The sequence below is a fragment of the Myxocyprinus asiaticus genome, chromosome 26, assembly GCF_019703515.2.
Source record: "Myxocyprinus asiaticus isolate MX2 ecotype Aquarium Trade chromosome 26, UBuf_Myxa_2, whole genome shotgun sequence".
Classification (NCBI taxonomy): Eukaryota; Metazoa; Chordata; class Actinopteri; order Cypriniformes; family Catostomidae; genus Myxocyprinus; species Myxocyprinus asiaticus.
Window position 1 is genome coordinate 31383659 of NC_059369.1, and position 25822 is coordinate 31409480.

The window sequence follows — 25822 nt, forward strand, 5'->3', positions numbered from 1 at the left end:
TTTAGACAAGTATAACATCAGTGGATTTCGGTTTAGCACAAAGAGTAAATACTGAATGAGTTACAGAAGCAGTGCAGTTTAGACATCAAGTTATACATCAACAGAATGGAAGAGAAAAACATTCTTAAATGTACATATATTTAGCAATCTTAATTCTACATATTACATCATTGCATACGGAATAACATTTCCTGAGCAAATCCATCGATCCATGAAAAACTGAATGTATTGACAAATACAGAATGTAATACGAGAACCCTTTTCTTGAAATTAAAGTCTTGTAATCTAAATGGATTTTTTCTCATTAAAACATTTGCCAAACGGTTGAAGTTAAATTGAGTTAAAATTACTATTTAGTGAAGCTGCATATTTTTTTTAAATGAATAAAGCTGAAAATCAAAAACATAGTAACTGCACAGTTTGATTTCTAGTTAATCACATAATTGCAGATGTGTGAGATAACACTCCAGACTGCTGCCTGAAAATTACTTATGGAAATTCCTTTAATTTTTCATTTAATTTTTCAGACATGTATATAGGTTCATGTATACAATTTCAAGTAATTTCAAGTATATTTTGCACAAGTCAAGAGTCAAAACCCACACTCTGGCTTGATTTGGTGAAAAAAAAACAACTTAAAAAAAACATGAAAATCCAGCATTTTAATGAAGGAAATTCTTGCTGAGAGCATAATCCTAAGCATATGTACATTTATTTAAGAGCACTTATGTTTGCACCAGCAGAAGTCTACCATGAAGACAGATTTCTATTTTGATGGATGCAATACTGTGTAACTAAATCAGTTAATTACAAAGCAAGATGCCTCAAGTCTAAATGTTTTCATGGAAAATACTCTGGCTAATTTAAGGTTTTAGCTGCAGGGCTATTGTAGGCCAACAAACAACAAGATGTTCTTCATTACACTTTTTATAAATGACTGTCAACAAATGACCCCCCTCCTTTTGGGTCTTCCATTTATCGCCAGCCAGTTCCTCTCACTTTAGTGTATGAAGTGTATAGCAGCTCTGTTGGCCTACTGCATGCACCAGAGGACAACACAAATCAATATAGCAAAACTGTTAGTGTTGCAGTTTTGGGAGATTTATAATATTCTTAGATCTCTAAGTATTTGAGGATAAACACAGAGAAATGCACCGGCAGTGCCATCAGCTAACAGAACTTCACTCGTCCTGAGCCTCAAACACATCAGTTCTCATTATCATACCGACTTTAGTTCCCATCAGTCTTTCATTTTATGTAAAACTCTATTTTCCATGTCTCAAAAAAACCACAATGTGCAGTGGCTATTAAATATACGTTAATTACGTATTTTTATGTATACAAATATACATAATTATGTGGGGAAGTGGTGGCTCAGCAGTTAAGGCTCTGGGTTACTGATCAGAAGGTCAGGGGTTCAAGCCCCAGCACTGCCAAGATGCCACTGTTGGGCCCTTGAGCAGGGCCCTTGAGCAAGGCCCTTGACCCTATCTGCTCCAGGAGTGCCATATCATGGCTGACCCTGCACTTTGACCCCAGCTTAGCTGGGATATGTGGGGAAAAAAAAGAATTTCACTGTATATGTGCAAATGTATAATGTGTGAAAAATAAATATAAAAAAAAATAAAATACATCAGCTTGTCACTCACATTCTCTGCTGTTAGTTGTAGAGCTGTTCATTTTTTAAGAAGGAAAATTAAATTTTGGTAATTGTAACTTTATGTGGAACTGGGGGAAAGTGGGGAATGCTTGTTTTTCAAGACAATGGAAGCTAACAGATGTTTCTGCTAATTTTTTGACTTCACGCTTGGCTAAAAGGCTATATGCACAACTGCATTTATGTCTAATATATATAACATACTGTAATTATGGTCAGATAAATTTGTTATAATGGTTCACAACATTTATTTTCTTCTATAAAGTTTCTTATAGTGATTCAGTGGAATTAACCTCAATAATTAAGCAACATTACCTGCCATACTTAATGTATGCATATTTTGTTACTATGCGAGTGTGCATTATGCATTCAATTATTTATTGATCAGCTTGGCTCTTGGTGCGAGTATGGATGCTTGACTTGGCACCTCTTTCTTGGCCTTAGTGCTGCAGTGGGAGGTCAGGTGACTGAGCTCTCATGCAGAAAATAAGACCCAAGTGACACAAGTTTGTGCCGAATTACAGATACAGAGAGAGAGAGAGATAGAGAGAGAGAGTTGAAGTATGGGGCAATGTTGACTAAGTGAAAAAAGCATTTAACAATATCTGTGTGTGAGCGCATATGATCAGAAACCTTTGTTTCGATAATCGACAAAGAAATTGGTAACTAATGCGGCATACAAGCAATTAAGAGCATGTCGGGCATTGTACATAATGCATTGTTATTACACATAAAGTGGTCCAAAGTCTAACCTTAACCTGAAAACTTACTGTATAATGCAACATCAAAAATATATTAATCCAACTCGTTCTTACTCTCAAAGCATCAAATACTGCTGCTTGTGCAAGAGCCCCACGTGTCAACATGTGGACTCCAAAAGCAGCCTTCTGCACCTGTTTCCAAAGCAACTGGAAAGCGCATTGTTTTTAATGAGAAACCTTTTGCATCAATAGACTGGTGCGTAGAGCATCAGAATGTTATCACTGTAAAATTATACTGTATGTTTGGTTATAATTTTGTCATGGTGACATGATATGCAGCGGTAGGATAGATGCACACCAAGGCCAACAGTTACATCAGTGAGTGACTGGGCTTGCTGCTTTGTCTTTCAGATGTAGTATTGTTTGGAAGAGATGCCTTAAAGCTGCTACTAAAGTCCATCACCCTGGGCTACAAGCAGGAGAAGACCAGGCTGTTCTTAGAACTAACAGAATCGACAGAACAGGCTGTGAGAGTTAGTCAAGACCAGGTTCAAACAGGCAACACCTGGAAGGTAGAGGAGGTTGTAAACAGGGCAGTTTCAAGACTGAAGCAACGAGAGATTGTTGGAAGAGCCCAATAAGGAAGAGCAGGCCTTGGATGTGGGATGGCTCCCAAACTGTGGTCAGCAGCCTCTAAAAAACAGAGAAAAGTGATGGTAGTGATAGAAGTATCTAGGATGGAAGAGGAATGGTATATGATTAGAGAAGTCAGCCAGCAGCAGCAAGGATGCTGGACAATATGGGAGGGTACATCTGATAAGAATTTTAGGATGGGCTGACCTGTGGACAGTACCCCAGGCCAGGCTAAGTTTTCTAATAAGATCCACCTATGATACTCTTCTGAGCCTTGGAACTTTGTCTCTGTGGTATGGCAAGGAGAGCTGTCCCCTCTGTGATGCCTCAAGAGCAAATCTGCAGCACATGGGTGCAAGACTGCGTACAGGTGGCAGCATGATCAGGTCCTGTGAAAGCTGGTGGAGATTCTAGAGGTGTGTAGAGACAAGCTCAATTTCAAATGTATCTTTTGAGTGAGTGTGACTCAAGCTCCTTTTGAAGCTCCTTCTATGTCACTGCCTTCACAGAGGGGTAATTTTAAGCTATTACAACCTTTAATTTCACTCTGTTCCTCACACAAAGTTATTGTTTGGTTTTGTTTGGCATACCATTATAGTGTTTTTGTGTCATTTTATTTTTTTTAATAAATTGTGACTGTATTTTTATCTGCTTGTTACAGTATGTCTTTTAGATGGTTGATAATTGGTTACGCTTAAGAATGGGGTTGGGTTAGGAGATCTAAAATATCTATATGATTGTATAATGGAACTACACTTATATTTATAAGTATAATAAAACATATTGTGGTAAAACATATTGTGGTAAAACACACATGATAATATACGAAAATACCGCGTGCATTGGGAAACAGATGTTTTTCTCGATTATTAAGAAAAAACGGGCAGCAAAGTGAAATCTTACTAAAAACAGCACAATACAAAGCATACTTCAAATTATTTATGATTGATAGTATGAAATGACAAAAGATGATTAATTTCCCAGAGCATTGTTGTCTTTTGATTCTCGGAACCAATTATTCGATTAGTTTTGGAATGAACTTCCATCCCTGTGAATCTGATCATAGCTGAGCCAAACCCATCTGTCACAGGACAGATCATAGTTTAAAGGAGCGGTCACATTTACCTTTGCACTGCAAATTCCTAAGCCGAAATACAGTAATCTCAATGGGAATCAGCACGATTGTGAATTTCACACGATGGACTTCCAGTGGCGAAGAGTTCAAATTTGGTGAACTTTGACAGGATAATCCACCACGTTGACCAACAGAAAGTTGCTTGGTTTGGTAATTGCCTCTGTTTGGGCAGTGCTTCATACACAGCTACACTGAATATTCACAATGGACAAGGATATCATTTTAGAGGCAAGTTTATTTTTAACTTCATTCTTCCAGAGTATAAAACCATCTTTAAAAAGAGTCTGTTTGGCAATTATTTTTTTGCTGGTTTCACGCATGCTTAGCATCCGCCCATGCCTTCTTCGCCTTTGGAGACCATATTTCAGTCATATTTCAATATTGACAAAATCTGTAGTAACATTTCACCATTGGTGTTCAATTTATGGTCCTTTTTGGAGCTTGGCAGTATGAATCACTATTCACTTTTGTTGTATGGAAAAGAGAAGCTCGGATATTCTCCTTTAGCGTTTCACTATAAAGAAAAAAACAACAACACTGGGTTGTAATGACAGGGGGGTTATTAAAAGTAAATTATGAAAACATTTTCATTTTTGGGTGAACTATTCCTTTAATGATGAAACTCATCTTTGGATGAGTCAGTTCACTTTGACCTTTCAGTATGAACTCCAGCACTGAATTCTGCCTGGAGTGTCCAGGGCATAGACAAGTTCTCCATTTCTTCCCTTCAAACCCCTCTAAAGGTCAGCCATGACAAATGGAATGTTTGTGCCAGAAGACTAATTTTCATTTTTCTATTTACTATTCCGACATCTTTGCTTCATTAGGGGCAATTTAAATAAAGAATGGATGAGTACTCTCTCTCTCCATCTCTGTTTGCCTGTTCTTCATTCACAATACGCTACAGGATACAGGATCCTTTTCAAAGGTGATATTGTTGCCTCAAAATCTATTAAAGCTTTGTGTTCTGTGATTAGCACATGAGGCTTAGGGGAGAGGTAGTTTCTAAAAGATGATGGGTTAACGTTGGCTGTGTCCTCTCTTCCTTCATTTGCTATTTCAAATTAAACTTCCTACAGAGAGCAAATATCTGATCTGATCTGGCTTTGATACTGTTCCTCAACTTCACTTGAGTATTACTAAAAGGTGTCAGCTCAATCAAGGGTGTCAGCTTTAGCTGTTAATCCAGTATTTTTAGTGATCAGTGCCATGTGATCTCACTGTTCATACACAGTAACAAATTGGTGATGACAGGTTAAAAGAAGTTATTGTGATGAGAATAAAATAATTTACTGGATGTTATTCTGCTTCTTCTAATGGGTCTCCAGGGTTTCTACTGAAGCATTAAACATAAAGCCACAATGAAGCCTCTAGAGTATTGGCCCATGTCAGTCCAATGTTTACCATTGGTGTGAATGTATATATGTATGTATGTGTGTGTGTGTGTGTGTGTGTGTGTGTGTGTGTGTGTGTGCTTGTAATGACAGCGCTCTTAGAAAGCATAGAAACACAATCCTCCTCTATCTGCTCTTCACTCATAGACTGTATGTTGCATCAGTACGCTCTCCTGCACTTTTAATGCTGTCCTGACAGGCTGTCAACGACAGAGATCACTATCAACCCAGACAGAGAAAGAGAGAGAGAAAGAGGGAAGGAGGGTGGGAGGGGGGCTTTTATACAAAAGTGCTCTTTTGCAGTAGAGTTTCAGAGAAATCTTGGATAGAAGAAACAAAGATTTCTTTATTGAAAACACACAAGATTAGATGTGAATGCCTGTGATAATGGTAACCTTTATCAGAAATATTGTGAAATAATGTTTTTTTGTTTTGTTTTTTTAAAGCTGAAGCTTGTAGTTTTTTCGATGTTAAATTACTTTGACATAATGTACAAAGAGCTATTGTGCTCATGTGAAACCGGTTTGAATCTTACAAAAGATAAAAAGCTAATAAATAACAATAATAATGATAAAAACTTTCTCCTATCCCAGCTTAATATGCACAGACAACTGTAGAAATCCATTATTAGGTTAATTTCTTTGAAAAGTGTAAACACTGTGTCTCTGTGGCCCTGTGGCTGTTATTTGAATATCCCATCCAGCCTGACGTAGTAACATTGGTTCAACCAATGGCATGAGCTGGCATAGGCATGGCAATGGCATGTCTGAACAATAGCAGATATGGTAGTGTGTTCAAGAAACCTTTTCAATGTAGGCATTTAGAGGTGTAGTATTTGTATCTTTGTCCAATTGATTGGAAATGACTAAGGATGGGCACGAGTACCCTAGTACTCGGAAGTGACACCAATGATCAATCATGAAAACACAATAACTTTTCACACTACTCAAAAGATAAGCATACACTAATTTTCAAAAAGGGGCCTCATTTTAGAGGTCTGCAATCCCACGGAACTCCTGCAGAACCCGATTAGAGTTCTTGCAGTGAGGGATTACCTATGCAGGTAGTCAGCGGCGCTTTAGAACAATGGCAGAGCAAAGAGTGGAGCATTCCATTCAGAAGTGAACATCCTTATGCCCTAACCCTTCGAAGACTTTACCATCATCTCTGAGAGCTTTGGAGGGCTAAAAGGTGTGGGGCTCTAAAATAATGTTCATTTGGAACTCACCTTTTAAGTATTTTTTTTTTTATTTATGTTTTTGGAAATTCATTTTGATGCAATCTTATAGCATGGAGATCATGATTTTCTCCCTTCGAAGTGCCCTTCGGAAGCTGATTTATCCCATTTGGAACACAGGGACTGTCATCAAAGGATGTGAAACTCGGACTGGAAAATGGTCAGTTTAGTGCTAAGAAATCAACCTCAGGCAAGTCAGATGGGCATCATGTCACACATCATGTGATAAAAGCAATAACAGAAAAATAAACATTCTTTGTGTACACTTGTCTATTTGTATGGATTTTCCCCTATGTGAAAACAAATATGGGGTTGCAGGAACAGGAGTGGTCAGGAAGAAAATCATTGTCGGCAGAGAGAAGGTGAACATAAAAAACAGTCAAATTCAGCGAAAGCGTTCAGGTGCGGGATAGAAAAAATGACCCAAGCACTCAGTTGATTTATCTGTCAAATAAAGTAGACAAAATAACCAAATTGCCTTTAATGACAGGGCTGGTCTAGGGTCACAAAATTCCAGTGGACTAATTGAAGAGGATCAGAAGTAACAACAAAAGAGAAGACATTAAAGCCTGTACGGTCAGATACACACCACCAAACTCAACACGCACACACACATACATTAAGTCATTAACTCATTCAAACTCATTTGATCTGCATGGTCTAATAAAGTCTTATTAGCTGTTCAATGACTGTTTGAACATGTGCTTTCAGAGGAAGGATTATGTTACTGTTGAAAATATAAGCCATTAAGTGTATATGACAATGCACAAGTCAAAATGAAATCAAAATCAACTCTATTTACTTTAATACATATTCCTGCTCTTACTGTGCCCAATTATTGGTTATTAGAAGTCAAAAAATTTTTTTATTAGAAATGGAAAATGTACTCTTTTTTTATTTTTATTTAATTATTTATTTTCTCCCCAATTTGGAATGCCCAATTCCAAATGCGCTCTATGTCCACGTGGTGGCGTAGTGACTTGCCTCAATCCGGGTGGCGGAGGACGAAGCTCAGTTGCCTCTGCGTCTGAGACAGTCAATCCACGCATTTTATCACGTGGCTTGTTGAGCGCGTTACCGTGGAGACATAACACATGTGGAGGCTTCAAGCTATTCTCCGCGGCATCCACGCACAACTCACCACGCCCCCCACAGAGAGTGAACCACATTATAGGGACCACAAGGAGGTTACCCCATGTGACTCTACCATCCCTAGCAACCGGGCCAATCTGGCTGCTTAGGAGACCTGGCTGGAATCACTCAGCACACCCTGGATTCGAACTCGTGACTCCAGGGGTGATAGTCAGCGTCTTTACACGCAGAGCAACCCAGGCCCCCACTTGCTCTTACTCTTAAACAACTTTAAAAAAAAATTCAGCTCCTTCCTTCCAAATACTGGTTTTATCAAGACCAGTTACACGACCCTATCAATTACCAGTGGATAAAATCAAGTTGTTGACATGTTGTCTTTATGATGAATCTTTAAATGGATGTTTTCACTGCTGTACTGTTCATGTAAATTACAAGCATGATCGTGCTGGACGGTCTATACAGCTATTGCGTGAAGTGCTGATTCAGGACATCAGGTGAGAGACAATTATGTGCTCTAGATTCAGACAACCACATATTTGCATTTAGATATGATCACACTGTTGCAGTTAAAAACAGACACTTGCGCACACTAACATACATGCAAGCCACACATGCACACATCCATATCCCACCAGGCTACAGAAGATGTTCTGTAGAGAGACTGAAATCATTGCAAATTTTGCATTAACTCAAACAACAAAACAGACTAAAACAAATCTATATTTTCTATATTATACACTCTCAAGAATCAACATTCTGAGCATTGTCTTCTCGTAATGAACGATCAATCTGAGAATGGTCCTTTGTAGAGTATAAATAGCGAATAGTAAACAAATATGGTTTGTTTGTCCTGTGGAGCTCAGAGCCAACAGAGAGAGCCACACTCAGTTAATAGAGACAGAACAGAGCAAAGAGAATCCTCAGAGATCTAGAGTGGGTCAAACCCACATATCATACACACATGTTTGTTTTTCTATCATGGTGGGGATCTTTCTTTAACTTCTATTTTTTTTATATATATATTGAGCTAATGACATTTTCAATCCCCTACCCTTAAACCTACCCCCAAAACCTGCTGGATATCATAAAAATTATGTGACTATGGTGACACTTTTGCAAAATGGCTTCTTACATAAATTGTGGCAATTCAGTGTTAAAATCTCCACTGTGTTGCATTAAAAGTGAGTACAATTTCCTCCCAAACAGATGAGGTTTTTAAGGTTAATGCTCTATTGAGTTTTAAATCACCAAAACCTACATCCCTACCCTAAATCTTAAATCTAAATGAAGTAAATGTGACATGAAAAACGAATTTATTTTTTTTGTGGTACTTCCATAAAATTTTCGGCTCACGTCAACTTGCGAGCTCTTCAAGACTTGTATCCTGGTCCTCTGCATTACATGTGCAATGCTCGATCAGTTGAGCTATCAAGTAATTTGGTGCACACGGATAAGTTTGTAAATGTAGTTGGTTATTTAACACAAGCATTAAAATGTGAGTCCTGCACCATAGTAAAAGTGTTTTGATGTCAAAATATAGCATTGTGTTAGGAACAAGTAAGTGAAAAGTAAGTTTTTATAAACTGTTAATCTGCTGTTTGACTTGTGATTTGTGTAAAAGGAAATAAAAGTCGCTGTTGTAGTGCCTCTAGTTTTCATTTTACCAGCAAACTGCCATGACACATACAACGAGGTATGTAAAAATCATTTTGCAAAAATGTAGGTATAGTAATGTGATTCTATGAGGCTAGGTTACCCAAACCTTTCTGTAATTTTACATTTCCATAAATACATTATTTAAAATGTTTATTAAACTAAAACTAAATTTTACTCATGCACATAAGGTCCCCACAATATAGGCAGCACCTAATCCACACACACACACACACGCACTCACCATAACTGACACTGATCTATGAACAGCAGTAAAAGAACCCGTATTTATCACTTAAACCACCATAAGTGTCACCAGCACATCAGATCATCACACTACTACCATTACTGAGACTCTTGGAGCTGATCTCAGGTCAGTTCTAGAGCAGCAAAAGCATTCCATTGAGAGACAGATCCACAGGTGAAGGGATCCTTTGAGAGTGAGACTTAACAGAGGTGTAGTGCAGGAATGATATAACGATAACGGTGCTAAACAAAAGAATAAAGATGAAGGAAAGTGGTAAATGTGTATGAGAGAGATGGAGGCAGAAAGAGACATACCGGTACTTCATGCCAGTGAGCTTTCCAGTAGACTCTTTGAGGGAGATGTGATGACGGGGGGTAAACGAGCCAAAGCTCCTGGCGATGATGGCAACCGTGCGGAACTTTGCCCGTGCCGCGTTCACCACGTTAGGGCTGGTTGTGTTCTGTTTTCCATGGTCCCCATTCCGACCCTTGAGGTTGTGGTCTGTGCAAGCAATTGAGACCTGCATGCTGGCAGGCGAAGAGGAGGAGAAGGATGAAGAGGCTGCAGACTAAATCACACAGAGCACTTGCAGAGGGATCATGTGGGGGTCACAGTCCCAACCTTCCTCCCTGGTCCACTTCTGTAGATACTGTCACAGCAGGAACACAGAAAGTGCATCAATTATTGATCACAAGGACAAATGAGTAATCTATACAGTCCAAAAGTTGCTTTTCACTTGTTTGGTCCGCAAGCTGTTCCCTCGTGAGACTAAGTGGGGAAAAAGGCAACAGTAGAAACTGCACCAGGGTCAATGAGCCAAGGAACGAGCACTGCAGATCTATCCGTAGGTGGAGAGGAGATTCTCGCAGCACTGAGAGGTTCCTCGCATGGTCAGCCACAAAAAACCCGCCTGCTGTAAGGGGGAGGAGAGGAAGAGGAGGGACGGAAGGAGGAGTGAAGGCGGAGGGTTGTCAGGTCTGGACAAGATGTAGTGTCATCTTCAAGCATAAATCCACAGCCCAGTTCACACATCTCTCCTCTCTTCTGAGGTCTTCCTTCTTTCTTACACTCAATCACATATATGCATTCACTCATTCCCTACAGCAGAGAATAACGTGTCACTAATAAGCTTCTGCTCTGGTATTTCTCTCTCTGTTTACTCTCCTTTCCACTCTTCTCTCCTCTTTAGATCTGTTTTTTTGGTGAGCTCAGCAGTGATGCATCATCTGTGCTACAGCTCTGAGGGAATGAACAGCAGGCAGCCATCCACGTCTGTTTAAAGCATGCTCGCTCGCTCTCTCTTCCTCTCTATCTCCTTCACTAGCTATCTTAATTTTCCAGCATATCTCATTCTCGCTGCACTGCTGTAGAGCGTTAGGTCTGTTGCACATACCAAGCACAGTGTATGTTTCTCACACCTGTGCGCACACACACTCACACACATTCGCTCAACACTCTTTCAGTGCTAAGACAAAAGACAACAAATGCCAAATGAAAAGCTGTTAAAATATCTGAAGCAAAAGGGACAGATAGGAATAAAGAGGTTAAATTTTCTTCAAGCTTATTAAATCAAGTAGAAGCAATGGAACTAAAGCAATATAATGATAAATTATATAATGCAATAAAATTAGGCTGAAATGTAATTGTAGACTTAACTAATCCTAAAAGTGAAGATTAATTTCTTTCTTTAATCATACTGCTACTACTGTTTTAATCTTAGTTATGGCCTTAAAGTCAACAAGAAATGGCATTAAAAATGCATTAACCTCATGCGACCCCGCATCCACATGTGTGGACATTGTATTTTGGCTTTGCTATATGCAACGCACAATTTAAATTAAAGCAACTGAGTACTATTGACAACACTCTACACTGTCATTTAAGTGTTAAACTTCTAGAGTACAGCAGCATGGCGTTGATTTCCATGAAACGCTTCTACGGGTGCAGCGCCAAACAAAAGTACCTCTGGTAAGAAACCTCTTTATGTTATTTCATTGAAACCGGTGTGGTTGTAAAGAGTAGTTTCATTTGATATGCCGCTTTAAAAAATCATTCATTTTTCTTGCGTCAGCACGCTGATAAACATGATGTCCACATATGTGGAAAATGGGACTTATTTAACATTTAACAACGACAAACCATGGTTTACAGCGGAACTCGGGCACCTTCGTCAGGCCAAAGAGGATGCTTACAGAGTTGGAGATAAAGTCTTGTACAATCAGGCCAGGAACACACTGAATAAGGGAATCAGAGTGGCTAAAAGAAGATAATCTGAGAAACTGAAAAATAAGTTTTCAGCTAACGACCCTGCATCAGTGTGGAATGGCATGAAACAACTTACGAATTACAGGACTCCTACCCCCAACCCTGTGGTGGACCAACAACTGGCTGATGACCTGAATGTGTTCTACTGTAGATTTGAAAGGCCCAATCTCACACCCCACACCCACTCTGACCTTCACTTCACACAAACACCAACACCTCCTGCAACCCCCCTCCTCCCTCCTCTCCCCTCCTGCTACTCAACCTGCACTTAAGATCTGTGAAGATGATGTGAGCCATGTCTTTTGAAAACAAAGGATAAGGAAAGCACAGGGCCCAGATGGCGTTTCAACTGCATGTCTTAGATCCTGTACTAACCAGCTGGCCCCCATCTTCACATAGATCTTCAATAGATCACTGGAGCAGTGTGAAGTCCCATGCTGCTTCAAACATTCCACTATCATCCCCATCCCAAAAAAAAAACAAAAATCACAGGACTAAATGACTACAGACCTGTCACCCTGACGTCTGTGGTCATGAAGTCATTTGAGAGATTGGTGATGGCCCACCTGAAGGACATCACTGGACCCTTTCTAAATCCCCTTCAATTTGCTTATCGAGCAAACAGGTCTGTGGATGATGCAGTCAACATGGGATTGCATCATATCCTGCAACATCTGGACAGACCAGGGACATATGCAAGAATCCTTTTTGTGGACTTCAGTTCGGCTTTCAACACCATCATCCCAGCTATTCTCTGGACTAAATTACACCAACTCTCTGTTCCCACGCCTATCTGTCAGTGGATTACCAGCTTTCTGACAGAAAGGCAGCAGCTTGTGAGACAGGGGAAATTCACTTCCAGCACCTGTACAATCAGCACTGATGCCCCCCAGGGATGTGTGCTCTCCTCTCTACTCTTCTCCCTCTACACCAACAACTGCATTGCCAAGGACCCCTCTGTCAAGCTCCTGAAGTTTGCAGACGACACCACTGTCATCAGCCTCATCCGAGATGACGATGAGTCTGCATACAGAAGGGAGGTTAAACAGCTGGCTGTCTGGTGCAGTCAAAACAACCTTGAGCTGAACGCACTCAAAATGGTGGAAATGATTGTGGACTTTAGGAAGAACCCCCCAACACTGTCCCCCCTCACCATTCTAAACAGCACTGTGGCAGCAGTGGAGTCATTCAGGTTCCTGGGCACTACCATCTCACAGGACTTGAAGTGGGAGACCCACATTGACTCCACTGCGAAAAAGGCCCAGCAGAGGCCTTCACCAGTTGAGGAAGTTCAACCTGCCACAGGCGCTGCTGATACAGTTCTACTCAGCGGTCATTGAGTCTGTCCTCTGCACTTCAATAACTGTCTGGTTTGGTTCAGCTATGAAATCAGACATCAGAAGACTACAAAGGACAGTTCGGACTGCTGAGACTACCTTTTTGAACTGTTGCCTTATGGCCGACGCTTCAGAGCTCTGAGCACCAGAACCGTCAGGCACAGGAACAGTTTTTCCCCCAGGGTATCCATCTCATGAACAGTTAAAACTGCCCCTTTGAGCAATAATTAATGTGCAATACACAGCTTAGTCTTTTTATATTATCCAACACATCCTACCTCTTCTACCATTACATTCCCTTGCACTGTACATAACCGATTTGTATTTAGATTTGCACTACGTATGTGTGTGTATGTATGTATGTATGTATGTATATATATTCATATATGTGTATATGAGTATATGTATGTATATGTATATGTATGTGTGTGTGTATGTATGTATGCATATATATATATATATATATATATATATATATATATATATATATATATATATATATATATATATATATATATATATATATATATATATATATATATATATATATTATATACACATTACCGGTCAAAGGTTTTGTAACACTTGACTGAAATGTTTCTCATGATCTTAAAAATCTTTTGATCTGAAAGCATATGCTTAAATGTTTGAAATTAGTTTTGTAGACAAAAATATAAATGTGCTACCATATTAATTTATTTCATTATAAAACTAAAATGTAATAAAAAAAATAAAAGAAATTAAAAAAAGTTTTTGAAATTGACAACTTGGACCAAATAATAAAGAAAAGATGCCAATAAGTGCCCAACATAGATGGGAACACCTTCAATACTATTTAAAAAGCATCCCAGGGTGATACCTCAAGAAGAGAAAATGTCAAGAGTACATGTCTGCAAATTCTAGGCAAAGGGTGACTACTTTGAAGATGCTAAAATATAACACAGTTTTGATTTATTTTGGATTTTGTTTAGTCACAACATAATTCCCATAGTTCCATTTATGTTATTCCATAGTTTTGATGACTTTACTATTATTCTAAAATGTGAAAAAAATTTATAATAAAGAATGAGTAAGTGTTTCAAAACTTTTGACCGGTAGTGTGTGTGTGTGTATATATATATATATATGTGTGTGTGTGTGTGTGTGTAAATGTATGTGTATATGTATGTACATGTGTATGTGTATGTGTGTGTGTGTGTGTGTATATATATATATATATATATATATATATATATATATATATATATATATATATATATAATGTCTATTGTGTATTCTATATATACTTTTTTCTTTTCAATATTTATCTATTTTTATTAAATTTTAATTTAATTGTCGTGCGTGGGGTACGCTGGTAACAACGGCAATCTTTAAACCAGTTACTACCTTGGTCTATTTGCGTGCTAGCTAAGTTATAATTTCCACCGTTTGCACCATTTCCACTGTTTGACTTCATCTGATATGACTATCAATCATTATGTCTAATGTCTTCATTGCTTAACTTTTGTAACGCTATTTATTTTAAAACAATTGTTTTCAACAAGTCAAAACAACAGCTGAAGATGTGCTACTTACCAGCTATTAAGACATATTTTTTGGATATCCTTCTTTATCTTCCTTTCATTATTTTATTTTATTTTTTATTTCTTTTTTAGGGTAGGGGGCGAGTTTTGTTGTTGTTAGTGACATTCGCTCTGATAAGTTGACCACCTGTAACATTGGTTACACCGGTGGTATTCAAACCATCAGATTCATCCACGCAGAAGAGCAGAACCAAAGCCAGACTGACGTAATTACCAAAACAGTGTGCCACTGCAAGAAACTTACAGTTCTATGCTTCAGCCTAGAGGGACAAAAGTTAAATAGTGTAGCTTTAACTAATGTTGTTAACTAATGTTAACAAATGGAAACTTATTGTAAAGTGTTACTGAATTATTTATTCAGCTTTATAGAAAATCAGCTGTAATGTCTACAACGTCTCAAAAACATGAATAACCAACACACCTGGAAACATAATAACCTATTTGATGAAAAAAAAAACTGACTGACTTTCTATGGCTTGGTATTATTTAAAATTTCACAACTTAGTCCCGCTGTCCACATATGTGGACATACATTTTTAGGAAAAGTTATTTGCTCCAGAAAAAAAAAACAATTCGCTAGTTTATTAGGTGCTACTAATTACAAATCAAAAAGGGAAATGGAAAATACACACAGCAGTCATGCGCGGGTCTCAGGAGGTTAAACTTCCGTAATGTGACATTTCTCTGAAATTCAGCATTCAGTAGAAAATACATTCAGTGGGACTTGATTTATACATGGAATTTGACTGGATTATGATCGTTAGGTTTTGATATTACTGGTGAATATTGTTTTTCCCTGCCCATATGGCCTTGATAATATCAGCTGAAAAGGAAAGTCTGAAATGAAAGATTATGAAAACACCTTTTTTCTTTGTAGAATAATGTGCACTGATAAATCGTTCACCAGAAATATTCATTGAGATTTCATGTTGTCTTTAATATCCACAAATTGGTGTTATATGTAACTGTGTAAAGGGGTATATTCAGCACACCACAGACCTGCAGATACACACAATCAAACCACCAACACACACGTGATGCCATGCGAGGAGCGGAGGTGTAGGCGACGAGCTCTGTGCACTTTGCTAGTTTTTAGTTATTTTTGTGTTATAATCCGGTGAGATTTGATACACCCTGCTACATATTTGCTCTTTGAAGTCAATATGTCAAAAAAATCAAAATCCTCAGGCTCTGGAGATATTAAAAGACAATTACGTGCTCAAGCTGAAACCTCTGATGGGCCTGCGAACCAGGGACTCAGTTTGAACAGCGCGGCAGGAGAAATCCAGTGTCAACTGTCCAACATGTTTGTGATGCTGACGAAAGTTGTTGCTGACTAAGAAGATCTCGCTGTAATACGTCGATCGATTACAGCGATGGAAACAAAATTCTCTGAATTAATTACAAAAGTGGCAGATGTTGATAAGCGGATCGATTATCTGGAGTCATCGGAGAGGGAATTATCTGATAATCCGCTGCCGACCAAAGTTGAAAGATCTTGAGAAAAGGAGCCGCAGGAATAACATCCGAATTGTTGGAATTCCTGAGCATGAGGAGGGCAGAGATATGGTGGAATTCCTAGATGAGCTCTTCCCGAGTCTGCTCGACATAACAGCCCATAAACTAGAAATCGAGTGAGCTCACAGAGTCCCGGCTCAGAGATCTGCTGAGGGAGACAGGCCCCAATCAGTCCTGGCCAAATTCCTGAGATCATCCGATAAAGATCTTGTGTTATGCGAGGCAAGGAGCAAAGGAAAGCTTTCTTGGAAGAATCACAACATTTTCTTGTTCCCAGACATTGCGAATTTGACAAAAGAGAAACGTGATCGATTCAAGGAATGCAAGAAACTTTTATATCAACGGAAGATTGCTTTTGCACTGATGTTCCCGGCCAAACTGAGTATAAATACTAAGGATGGCTGCAAAGTATTTTTATGCCCCAAGCAAGCACCGTCCTTCACAAAAACATTGGAGTAAGTCATTTGGTGTTTCTCATGTGAGTGGATTGACTCGCTGTACTTACTCTTGGCTGTCTGAGGAAGCTGGGCAGCATTTTTGTTTCTTTTTGTGTTGGTTCCACCTAGCGGCTGGAGTTTGTTTTGTGGAATAACACTCCTTCAAGAAACTTTTGCATTGACAGAAGATCGCTTTTACACTGAAGTTCCCAGCCAGTGATAAGGGTGACCGCAAAATATCTACATGCCTACAACAAGTGATGTATTTTATAGAGTTGATGGACTAAGGAAATCATGGTGTGTTTCTTATGTGGCCTCTGAGTCAGCTTGACTCGTTAAATATACACTTGACCATCCGAAGAACCGGGACGCCTGTTTTGTTTCTTTTTGTGCTGGTTCCACCTAGTGGCTGGAGTTTGTTTTACAAAGTATTTTCTGTTATGTAATTTTGCCACACAAAATTTGTATAGAAGCATCGAGCTTGAGCAATCCAACGGCAAAGTTGTTGCGGGGGTTCTCGTAGTCGTGCATGGACTCTTTTGAGTTTAGAGGGATCTACTGAGTCGTGCGCGGTGTTAATGCGCATGTTTTTCTTTTTTCTGTTTGTTTTGTTCTGGGGGAAGTTCTGGGTTTTATTGTTGCACTAATGCTGAAATGTGGTCTTTATAATTTTGTTTTGACACACAATTTATTTTTTCTATTATATGTCAAAATGTCAAATGTTAATATGAGTGAATTGTCTCTCTCCACATGAATGGGTTGGGGCACCCTATAAAAAGAAGGAAGGTTAGTTCTTTTCTTAAATGTAAGAAATATGATATTGTGTTTCTTCAAGAAACTCATCTTTCCCCGCAAGATGCTGGAAAATTTGGGAAGATATGGGGTGGACATGTTTTCTTTAGTGCTGGCTCAAGTAAAAGCCTCAAAAAAAAGAGCTTTTACTTTGATAAACAAACATCTTCAAATTTTCAAACAGATTAATGATAAATTAGGAAGTCATTATTGTTTTAGCTGAAATTCAGGGGCAAAGGTTGATTTTGGCTAATATATACACACCTAATACTGATGATCAGGGCTTTTTTATAGATCTTGAAGGGATGTTGCAAGCCGCTGGCACCCCTCATGATATAATATTGGGAGGAGACTTTAATCTATTCATGGACTCCATCCTTGATCATAATGAAGCAAAAGTGTGTAAGCCCCCTAGAGCAACACTGACGCTTCACAGGATGTGTAAATATCTTGGTCTTACAGATATTTGGAGACTTTTGAACCCATCTGGTAGGGACTATAATTTTTTTTCATTGGTCTATAAGATTTATTCTAGAATAGATTTTTTTAAATATATAAATCCCTCATTTCATCTGTTGTTGATTGCTCAATTGGAAACATTTTAGTCTCAGATCACGCCCTGGTGAGTTTGGAGATGTTGCCACATACAGAGAAAAATAAATCATATAGTTGCCGCTTTAATGTATCCCTTTTGCAAAATCCTGATTTCCAACAAATGTTAAAGGCTGAAATTAATGTCTATATGGAGACCAACTGGTCCTCAGGATTTTGCAAAAAGGGATACATTAAAGTGGCAACTACATTATTTGTCTCTGACCCTACTAGATCTATGTCTTGCCTCCACAGAATTATCAATTCCTTTCTAAATTTTCGTGATACAGAGTCAAATGGTCTAAAGCATTGGCTCTGACAGTGTACTGCCCAGTAACGGCCTTCCAGCCGGGCGTCTTCCAGTGGTCCAAACAGGGCATTAAATATTTGGGCATTTTATTCCCAGCAAATTTGTGTGATTTAGTTAGTGTTAATTTTGACCACTTAATAAAAAAGTTTTCAAGCGATGTGGGCAGGTGGGCTTCATTACATTTATCTAGGATTGGGAAGGTTAATGTTATTACAATTAATTGTATTCCAAAATTCAACTACCTACTACACTCTCTCCCCATTGAAGTTCCCCTCTTTTATTTTAAACAATTTGATAGAATTGCTAAATCCTTTATCTGGAATGGTAAATGTCCTCGGATGCATTTTAACAAGTTACACAGGCCAGTTGACAAAGGTGGGTTAGGCCTCCCCAAGATTTTGTATTACTATTATGCTTTTGGTCTCAGACATTTGGCACATTGGTCGCTTCCACCTGAGAGAGCCCCTCCCTGGCTCTTTATTGAACAGGAGGTCCTTGCCCCAATCTTGCCATTGCAAAGTCTTTCTACCAAGCTGCCCAGAGAAGTAAAAACACATCCCGTTATATCATACATGCATTTAGTGTGGACAAAAGTTTCTCGCGTGTTCAATTCGGACATTTATCTGAACGTTGCCGCAAGTATTTGGTTAATCCCGAAATTGTGCATTAACAAGTCCCCTTTCTGCTGGACAGAATGGATTGGGAAGGGTGTTACTATGCTGGGTGACCTATATGAAAATGGAGCATTGAGATCCTTTAAAAATATTATACAGTGGTTTGGGATTCCCAGATCTCAATTCTTCAGGTACTTACAGCTGCGCCATCTACTCTGTACCACCTTTGGGTGTAGTACGCAGCCCCCTAAAGCAGCAGACACTCTTGAGATGGTGCTTGCTGCTTTTAGAAAAGGTCATGAAGCTTCAGTGTACAATTCCTGGCTAATTCAGAGTCTAGGGGACAGGGTTTTAACATCTCTTAAGAAGTTATGGGAGAGAGACTTGAATTTAGTACTGGAAGATGGAGAATGGGGTAGGATTTTTAAAAATGTCAAGTCTATGTCTAGGGATGCAAGGGTGCGCCTCATTCAATTTAAGATTCTGCATCATTTTTACTGGACCCCTCTAGACTGTATAGGCTTGGCCTTAAAAACACACCTACTTGCTGGCGATGCCAGTTGGAGGATGGGGACATAGCCCATGTTTTTTGGTCCTGTGTTGAGATTCAGGAATTTTGGTCGGGGGTTCAGAGTTTTGTCTGTGAGGTCTTGGGCACTCAGATTTTATTCTGCCTCAGACTTTATATTTTGGGTGATGGGGTGGGTATTAATATAATAAATAAACATATAAAAAACTGGGTCCTTACCTGCTTGATGATCGGCAGGCAGGTGGTACTCCGGGGATGGAAGTCGCCGGGTGTACCCTCATTTCATGAGTGGTGCACCGAGTTGGGCAGAGTGGCGGCTTTTGAGGAGATATCTCATAGATGACTGGGTAGGTTGGGTGATTATGGCAGGAAGTGGGGCACTTATTTGGTCTTCCTGGGGGGTTGAGGGGGAGGAGTAGTGGAGAGGGACAGTTGTGTAACTTCTGTAATTAATATGTTGAATCTTTTTTCTTTTTTTCGGTTGGTTAATTTCTTTATGTCTTTTTATGTCATAGAGAATTTTCTTTGAACTGCTTGTTTATAAGTGTGTCTGTTGTTATTTAATGTCTGACCACTGGGATGTATGTTGGGTGATGGGAGGGAAGTGGGGGCATATACGGATAAAAGTTGATTCTGTGTTTTCATGTGTCTGTGTTCGTTTTAATTTTGGAATCAATAATAATTGTTAATGACAAAAACACACACACACACACACACACACACACACACACACACACACACACACACACACACATAAGAGACAGATGAAAGACCAAATAAGAGAAGACAGTCCCTAAAATTAATGCTTGTGTATTAGCTATTGTGAGCCTGATGGCACTATTCTGACCTCACTAAAATTTGTTACAAATCAACTGACCTTTGTCTGAGTGTTAAAAAACCTTTTTGTTCTGGAATTGGAGTGTAATAAATGACTCCACAGTGCCAATACAGTATTCTTGGAATTACATAGTTCTTCAGATAAAAAGTGTCCCCTTTGAATGAAGTTGACAGTTACTGCCGAGCTTGTTAACATCTTGACATTCTGAAAGGAAATAAGTTTGATGCCAGCTTGGAAATCTCAGTAAGCCTTTCCTCACCTCTCAATTCCATATTGTGCTGGTTGAAATCCCACCTGCCAACACCCCCTCAACCACAATCCCCTGCCCTCTTCCCCTATTAACACCAGGAACAGTGAAATTACAGATCAATACCAGATCACACACACACTGTGCAGTGTCAGTTTCACATGCTCTCCATTAGGCCTCTGAGCTTTAACTGAGAGTCTTGAATCAATATTGATCAATGACGCAGTGAAAATTTTATGACTTTTACCGTTTGCCCAAAGTTGCTCATTAAACCAGGAAGTCCTACCAGATTATGCCATGAAACATGGTAAACTGATGTGTCTATGGCAACCACAGAGAGTGGAATATGTTTCCAATAAAGTGTTCACACAAAAGGGTAATTTGTTTCTCAGTAGAAGCATTTATTGCTCTGTAATGTTCAGCTCAACTCCAAATTGTCTCTCTGTCTCCCTCCCTGTAGGAGCCTAAATGTGGCAGTTTGTAAAAACACGGTTTACTGTCAAGTAGGGCAGCACAATTAATCGTATTTTAATTTGATCACGATTTCTACCTCTCATGGTTAATTAAGCATAACCGTCTGCGATATTAGTGAGCTAGCACAAATAAGTATTCAGCCAGGTAAAGTTGCAAATTGTTGTTCATTTTCATTATAGGCTGTCTACGAATGACAGACCAAATCACAAGCTCCTTCGACCATTTTCACCTCACCTGATCAATCACGCTCTCTTTTGAAGTTCACCACTGACCAATCACTGTTTCATTTTGAGCATGTGCTGAAATACAGAACTGCAGATGTTTTACGAGTATTGTGTGTCGCACTGATCTGTAATATTACACATACTCGGATGATCCAGTGTTATAGTGTTCTCAAAGCAGTTCTGTGATCGACACACATGAAATCAATTCCATCTCGTGCTTTTATAATGTATGTAATAAACTGAACAGCTGTGCTCTGAGTTTGGTTCGGTTCGTGCGCGTCGCTAACGTGCGCTGAAAGCGTTATACTTAAAGCGCTCCAGATTTATTTCAGTTGCACGTTTGCGTAATTCCAAATATGTCTGGCCATTACAAGTGTGTAAACAAATCTTAAGTAACCTCATGGCACTGTGGTTATGCAGAGCGAGGAAGAGATGAGAGCATTTCACCATGTATGGATGGAGCACAAAGCTGTTGTTACTATCATCTCTGCTGGTAACACACAGAAATAACACAATGTCTTCTTTCAAAATAAAAGGCTTGATAAAATACTTAGGCTTCCTTCAATAGAATAATGTTAATAATAATAATTAATAAAAAATATTTAAAGAATGGATCTTAAAAGAGGATGCAAGTGTAAATACCCTACAGAGTAAATGTTTCTATTTGCAGTATAAGAGGGGCAAAACTACTTATTTTTGGTAAAAAGGAATCATTTACTAGTTTGTAGTTCTAACAACTTGTTCAACATGAGAGCTACTGTTTAATGTAATTTTACGTTTTTTTTGTTCTTTTAGAACTGATATCTAAGTTCTAAAACAGTTTTTTTTTTTTTTTGGTTGTTTTTTTTTTTTCAAATTGTGCAGACCTGTAATAATTTTCTTTTTCAACTGACAGAATAATCTTTATTACTAATCGTGATTAAAATTTTTAGCAAAATAATCGTGATTATCATTTTCAGGAGTATCGTGCAGCCCTCACTTTCAAGTTAATTACTGGTGTTATTATGTGATGTGGATTTTCAAAGATGATTATGTTTGCATATGTTTTATATATGAGATGGTTTGTGATGCGGGAATATGTTAATATTCTACAATAAACTTTATGGAATAGGTGTCTGCTGCAATTCCTCTTTAAAATCCACCACACCCCCCTGTTATTTTGCAGGATCAATCGTGCTGTTTAAAACTCACTGTGACTAACATATGAATGAGTGTCACTGCAGCTCATCTAATTTCTCAGATCCAATTCTTAACACCCCCACGAATCACAGAACAATTATTGCACAAACCAATGGCCTCAGTGGTGCCCCAGTTTTTAATTATTTTTCTTTTTATATTTGGATTGTTCTGTGTGAAATCAAACACCTTTTTTGTTCATTTTGGCTGCCACAAGCATACGTTTCCACATGTGCACGTTCGCTCTGCGGGTGACTGATGTCGTTGGGCGGTTCTACAGTGTGTTTCTGTGTATATAATGTGTGGTAATGACAGGTGTGATGATCAGTGTGTCCTGATGCTCTATGCTTCAGGCTGCTGTGTACTGCGGTCCATGGCTCCAGTGATGTGCACAGACAGAGCACACTAGGAGAGGGACACAGAGTGCACTGAATACTGTATATGACTAGAGTCTGCAGAAAATTGAAGCTGGATGATAACTGTTATGCAGTACCTTTTGAACCTTCTGTGACATTTAAAAATGAACATACTTGTGTTGTAATGTAAGGAAGTATTTCTATAAAAGAGCACCACACTTTCAGAATTATGCTCTGGTCAAGCTTGCACTAAAACATGATCATTTACACAATAGCAAATGTTTCCATCAAATCTAACAGAATGGAAATAGAGAAAGTTAGCCATTGCTCAGTAAGTGATTGAGAATTAGTACATGAGGGTTGAATTTTATGTTTTTCCATCGTTTGAAATTTCTTTATATTATCGTACCGATTTCTGTAATTGCATCAAACAGAATTGTCTGTTTCAGAGGGAGAAATACCAATTGATAATACACACACACACACAAAAATGGTTTTACCACTACAATTACACCACTTTCAGGAGGATAATGTCATTAAAGAACTGGCTTTTGTTAGTTAAAGGTATAGTTCACCCAAAAATGACAATTCTCTCATTATTTACTCACCCTCATGATATCCCAGGTGTGTATGACTTTCTTTCTTCACCAGAACACATTTGAAGAAAATTAGAAAAATATCTTAGCTCAGTAGGTCCTTAAAATGTAAGTGGGTGGTGATCCGATGTTTGAAGCTCCAAAAATCACAGACAGTCAGCATAAATGTCATCCATACAACTCCAGCGGTTAAATGAATGTCTTCTAAAGCGATACACTCACTTTTGATGCTAAAAAATGCCGACTTTCGCTCAAATCAAAGTTTCGGAAGTTAAATTATTTAAACTTCTTCTGTATGTTCACTTCATTGTCATATTTTGAAAAAAAGAAAACTAGCTAATATCTAGATTTTCAACCAATAGCTTGATGGAACTAATACAATGACTATAATATCTAAAATGATTCCATTATTTTATCCAATACAGTAAATTAAGACTACATAATGGAGACATGCAAAAGGTACTGTATAGCAGGAATGACCCAGCCAATGTCTCTTTTCTGTTCTTTTAGTGACACATTAATGAGGATAATTTACTACTTATGCTGTGGGCCACTGCCATACATACTGTAGATCTGTATTCAATGACACATTAAAACATACTGCCACCCTCCTGACAGGGTGCTGCACTGCACAAATCATTTCACAACATAAATAATGATTCAGTAGCAAGGCATCCTGACTGACCTGTTTGATTTATCTGGTAATTTCTCTGGTATTGTAATGAAGAGAAAGGAACAAACTTTCTCACTGAAGAAGTAACTGAAGTAAAAATATTTGACTGGCTACAAAATGGGTGTTTAGAAAATTTATATTTAGAGCAGGCAGGCTATACATACAGTAGCCCCTAAACAGGGTTTTCTGGATCTGTAATGCTTAGTTTTGCTAATATATTTGCAGAAGAGAGACAACGATAAATGTGGTTGTTTGGAACAGTGAAATATCAATAAAAATGATGAGCAAATTTGTTTTGCTTTTTACACTACTACATAGCATCATCAGTTATGATCACCTTGATCTTATTTTTGTGAATGGATAAGGACCCAGACAATTTATTTTTCAAGGTTTTTACAGTCATGGAGTCAGACCATAACCTCGTACACTCACAGCTTATCATCAAAGAGTTTATGGGAGATAAGTATGAAATGACAGCGAGGTCAGGGAAAACCTGTCCTCTCTCTTGTGCATTTAAGGAAAGTGAGGCCTTGCACCAGGACCCATACTATCACATTACAGATATATCAAGTTTTGACACAATTACAAATGCCCAATAGTGCCCTGCAAATTGGACTTCACAGGATATTCTGCCTTTTGTGAGATTTCATATCAAAGGAAGTGTAAATGCACCAAATCACTTTTTTTCATATTAAGCATTTCAACAGTAATTAACAGTACAATTATTAGATTTATATTAATTTAAATATATAGTTATATATATTTTTACAAGAATGGATTATATTTATGTATGAAAGTATGGTTTTATATTTACAGTACATTTATAATTATTTACCTAAACATACTATGTCATCAAAAAAACTAATCAAAATCTAGAAACTTCTCGATATCCCGTTGAGTGTGTAGGGAGCAGTAAACTGTGTAAGGACCCTTTTAATCAGAAATGTCATACTAGAGTTAATGGCATGAAGATCAAAACAGTTATCTTTTTTAACAAAGCTGCTTGACCAATAGTATAAGATAACAGTTAATCCTGTCCATATGTTTAATATATCTAACAGTTAGTTCAGGGTGTTTCCTTCACCTTTCTCACTCATTACCATGGCAATTTCCCTGACAGCAATCTGTCCTAACAACAATGTCCAGTGTCCACTGATAAAAAAAAATAACCCTTAGAGGGACACGATTACATAACACTGGATGCTGTCAGTGTCCCTGAGCTCACTTATATTACCAGACACCCATACCTCACCGCTTGACTAAACTAACAGGATTACTGTGCATATTTTGAAGCTTGAATAATTATTAACTCCATGTGTAATCCCAAAGGCTGAGACAGTATTGACTTTCTGCATTCCTCAATTAACAGGGATCACTGGGTGTATTGTGTATCCAATTATTGCATAGTTGATTGCAGGCAATAGTAATAATGATTATCAAATAATCAGCAAGACAAATGTTTGCTTGTCGTTATAAAACAGATAGTTACGACTGAATTCTGATTGGATGAGCC

At 38.4% G+C, this 25822-nt stretch overlaps 1 protein-coding gene across 3 annotated transcripts in view; it reads right to left on the bottom strand.

The window, feature by feature from the left end:
- Positions 1-25822, bottom strand: part of LOC127416656 (voltage-gated potassium channel subunit beta-1-like) — a 152899-nt gene that overhangs the window by 83573 nt on the left and 43504 nt on the right. The window contains exon 3 of one of the 3 annotated variants that reach the window (XM_051656103.1): positions 10064-10398. The exons of 1 other annotated variant lie outside the window; for it this stretch is intronic. In XM_051656103.1, coding sequence (XP_051512063.1) covers positions 10064-10275 — 212 coding nt within the window. In that variant the 5' untranslated portion in view covers positions 10276-10398. Of the gene's footprint in view, positions 1-10063; positions 10725-25822 lie in introns of those variants that run through there. One more of the 3 variants, XM_051656102.1, reaches the window with a different exon arrangement.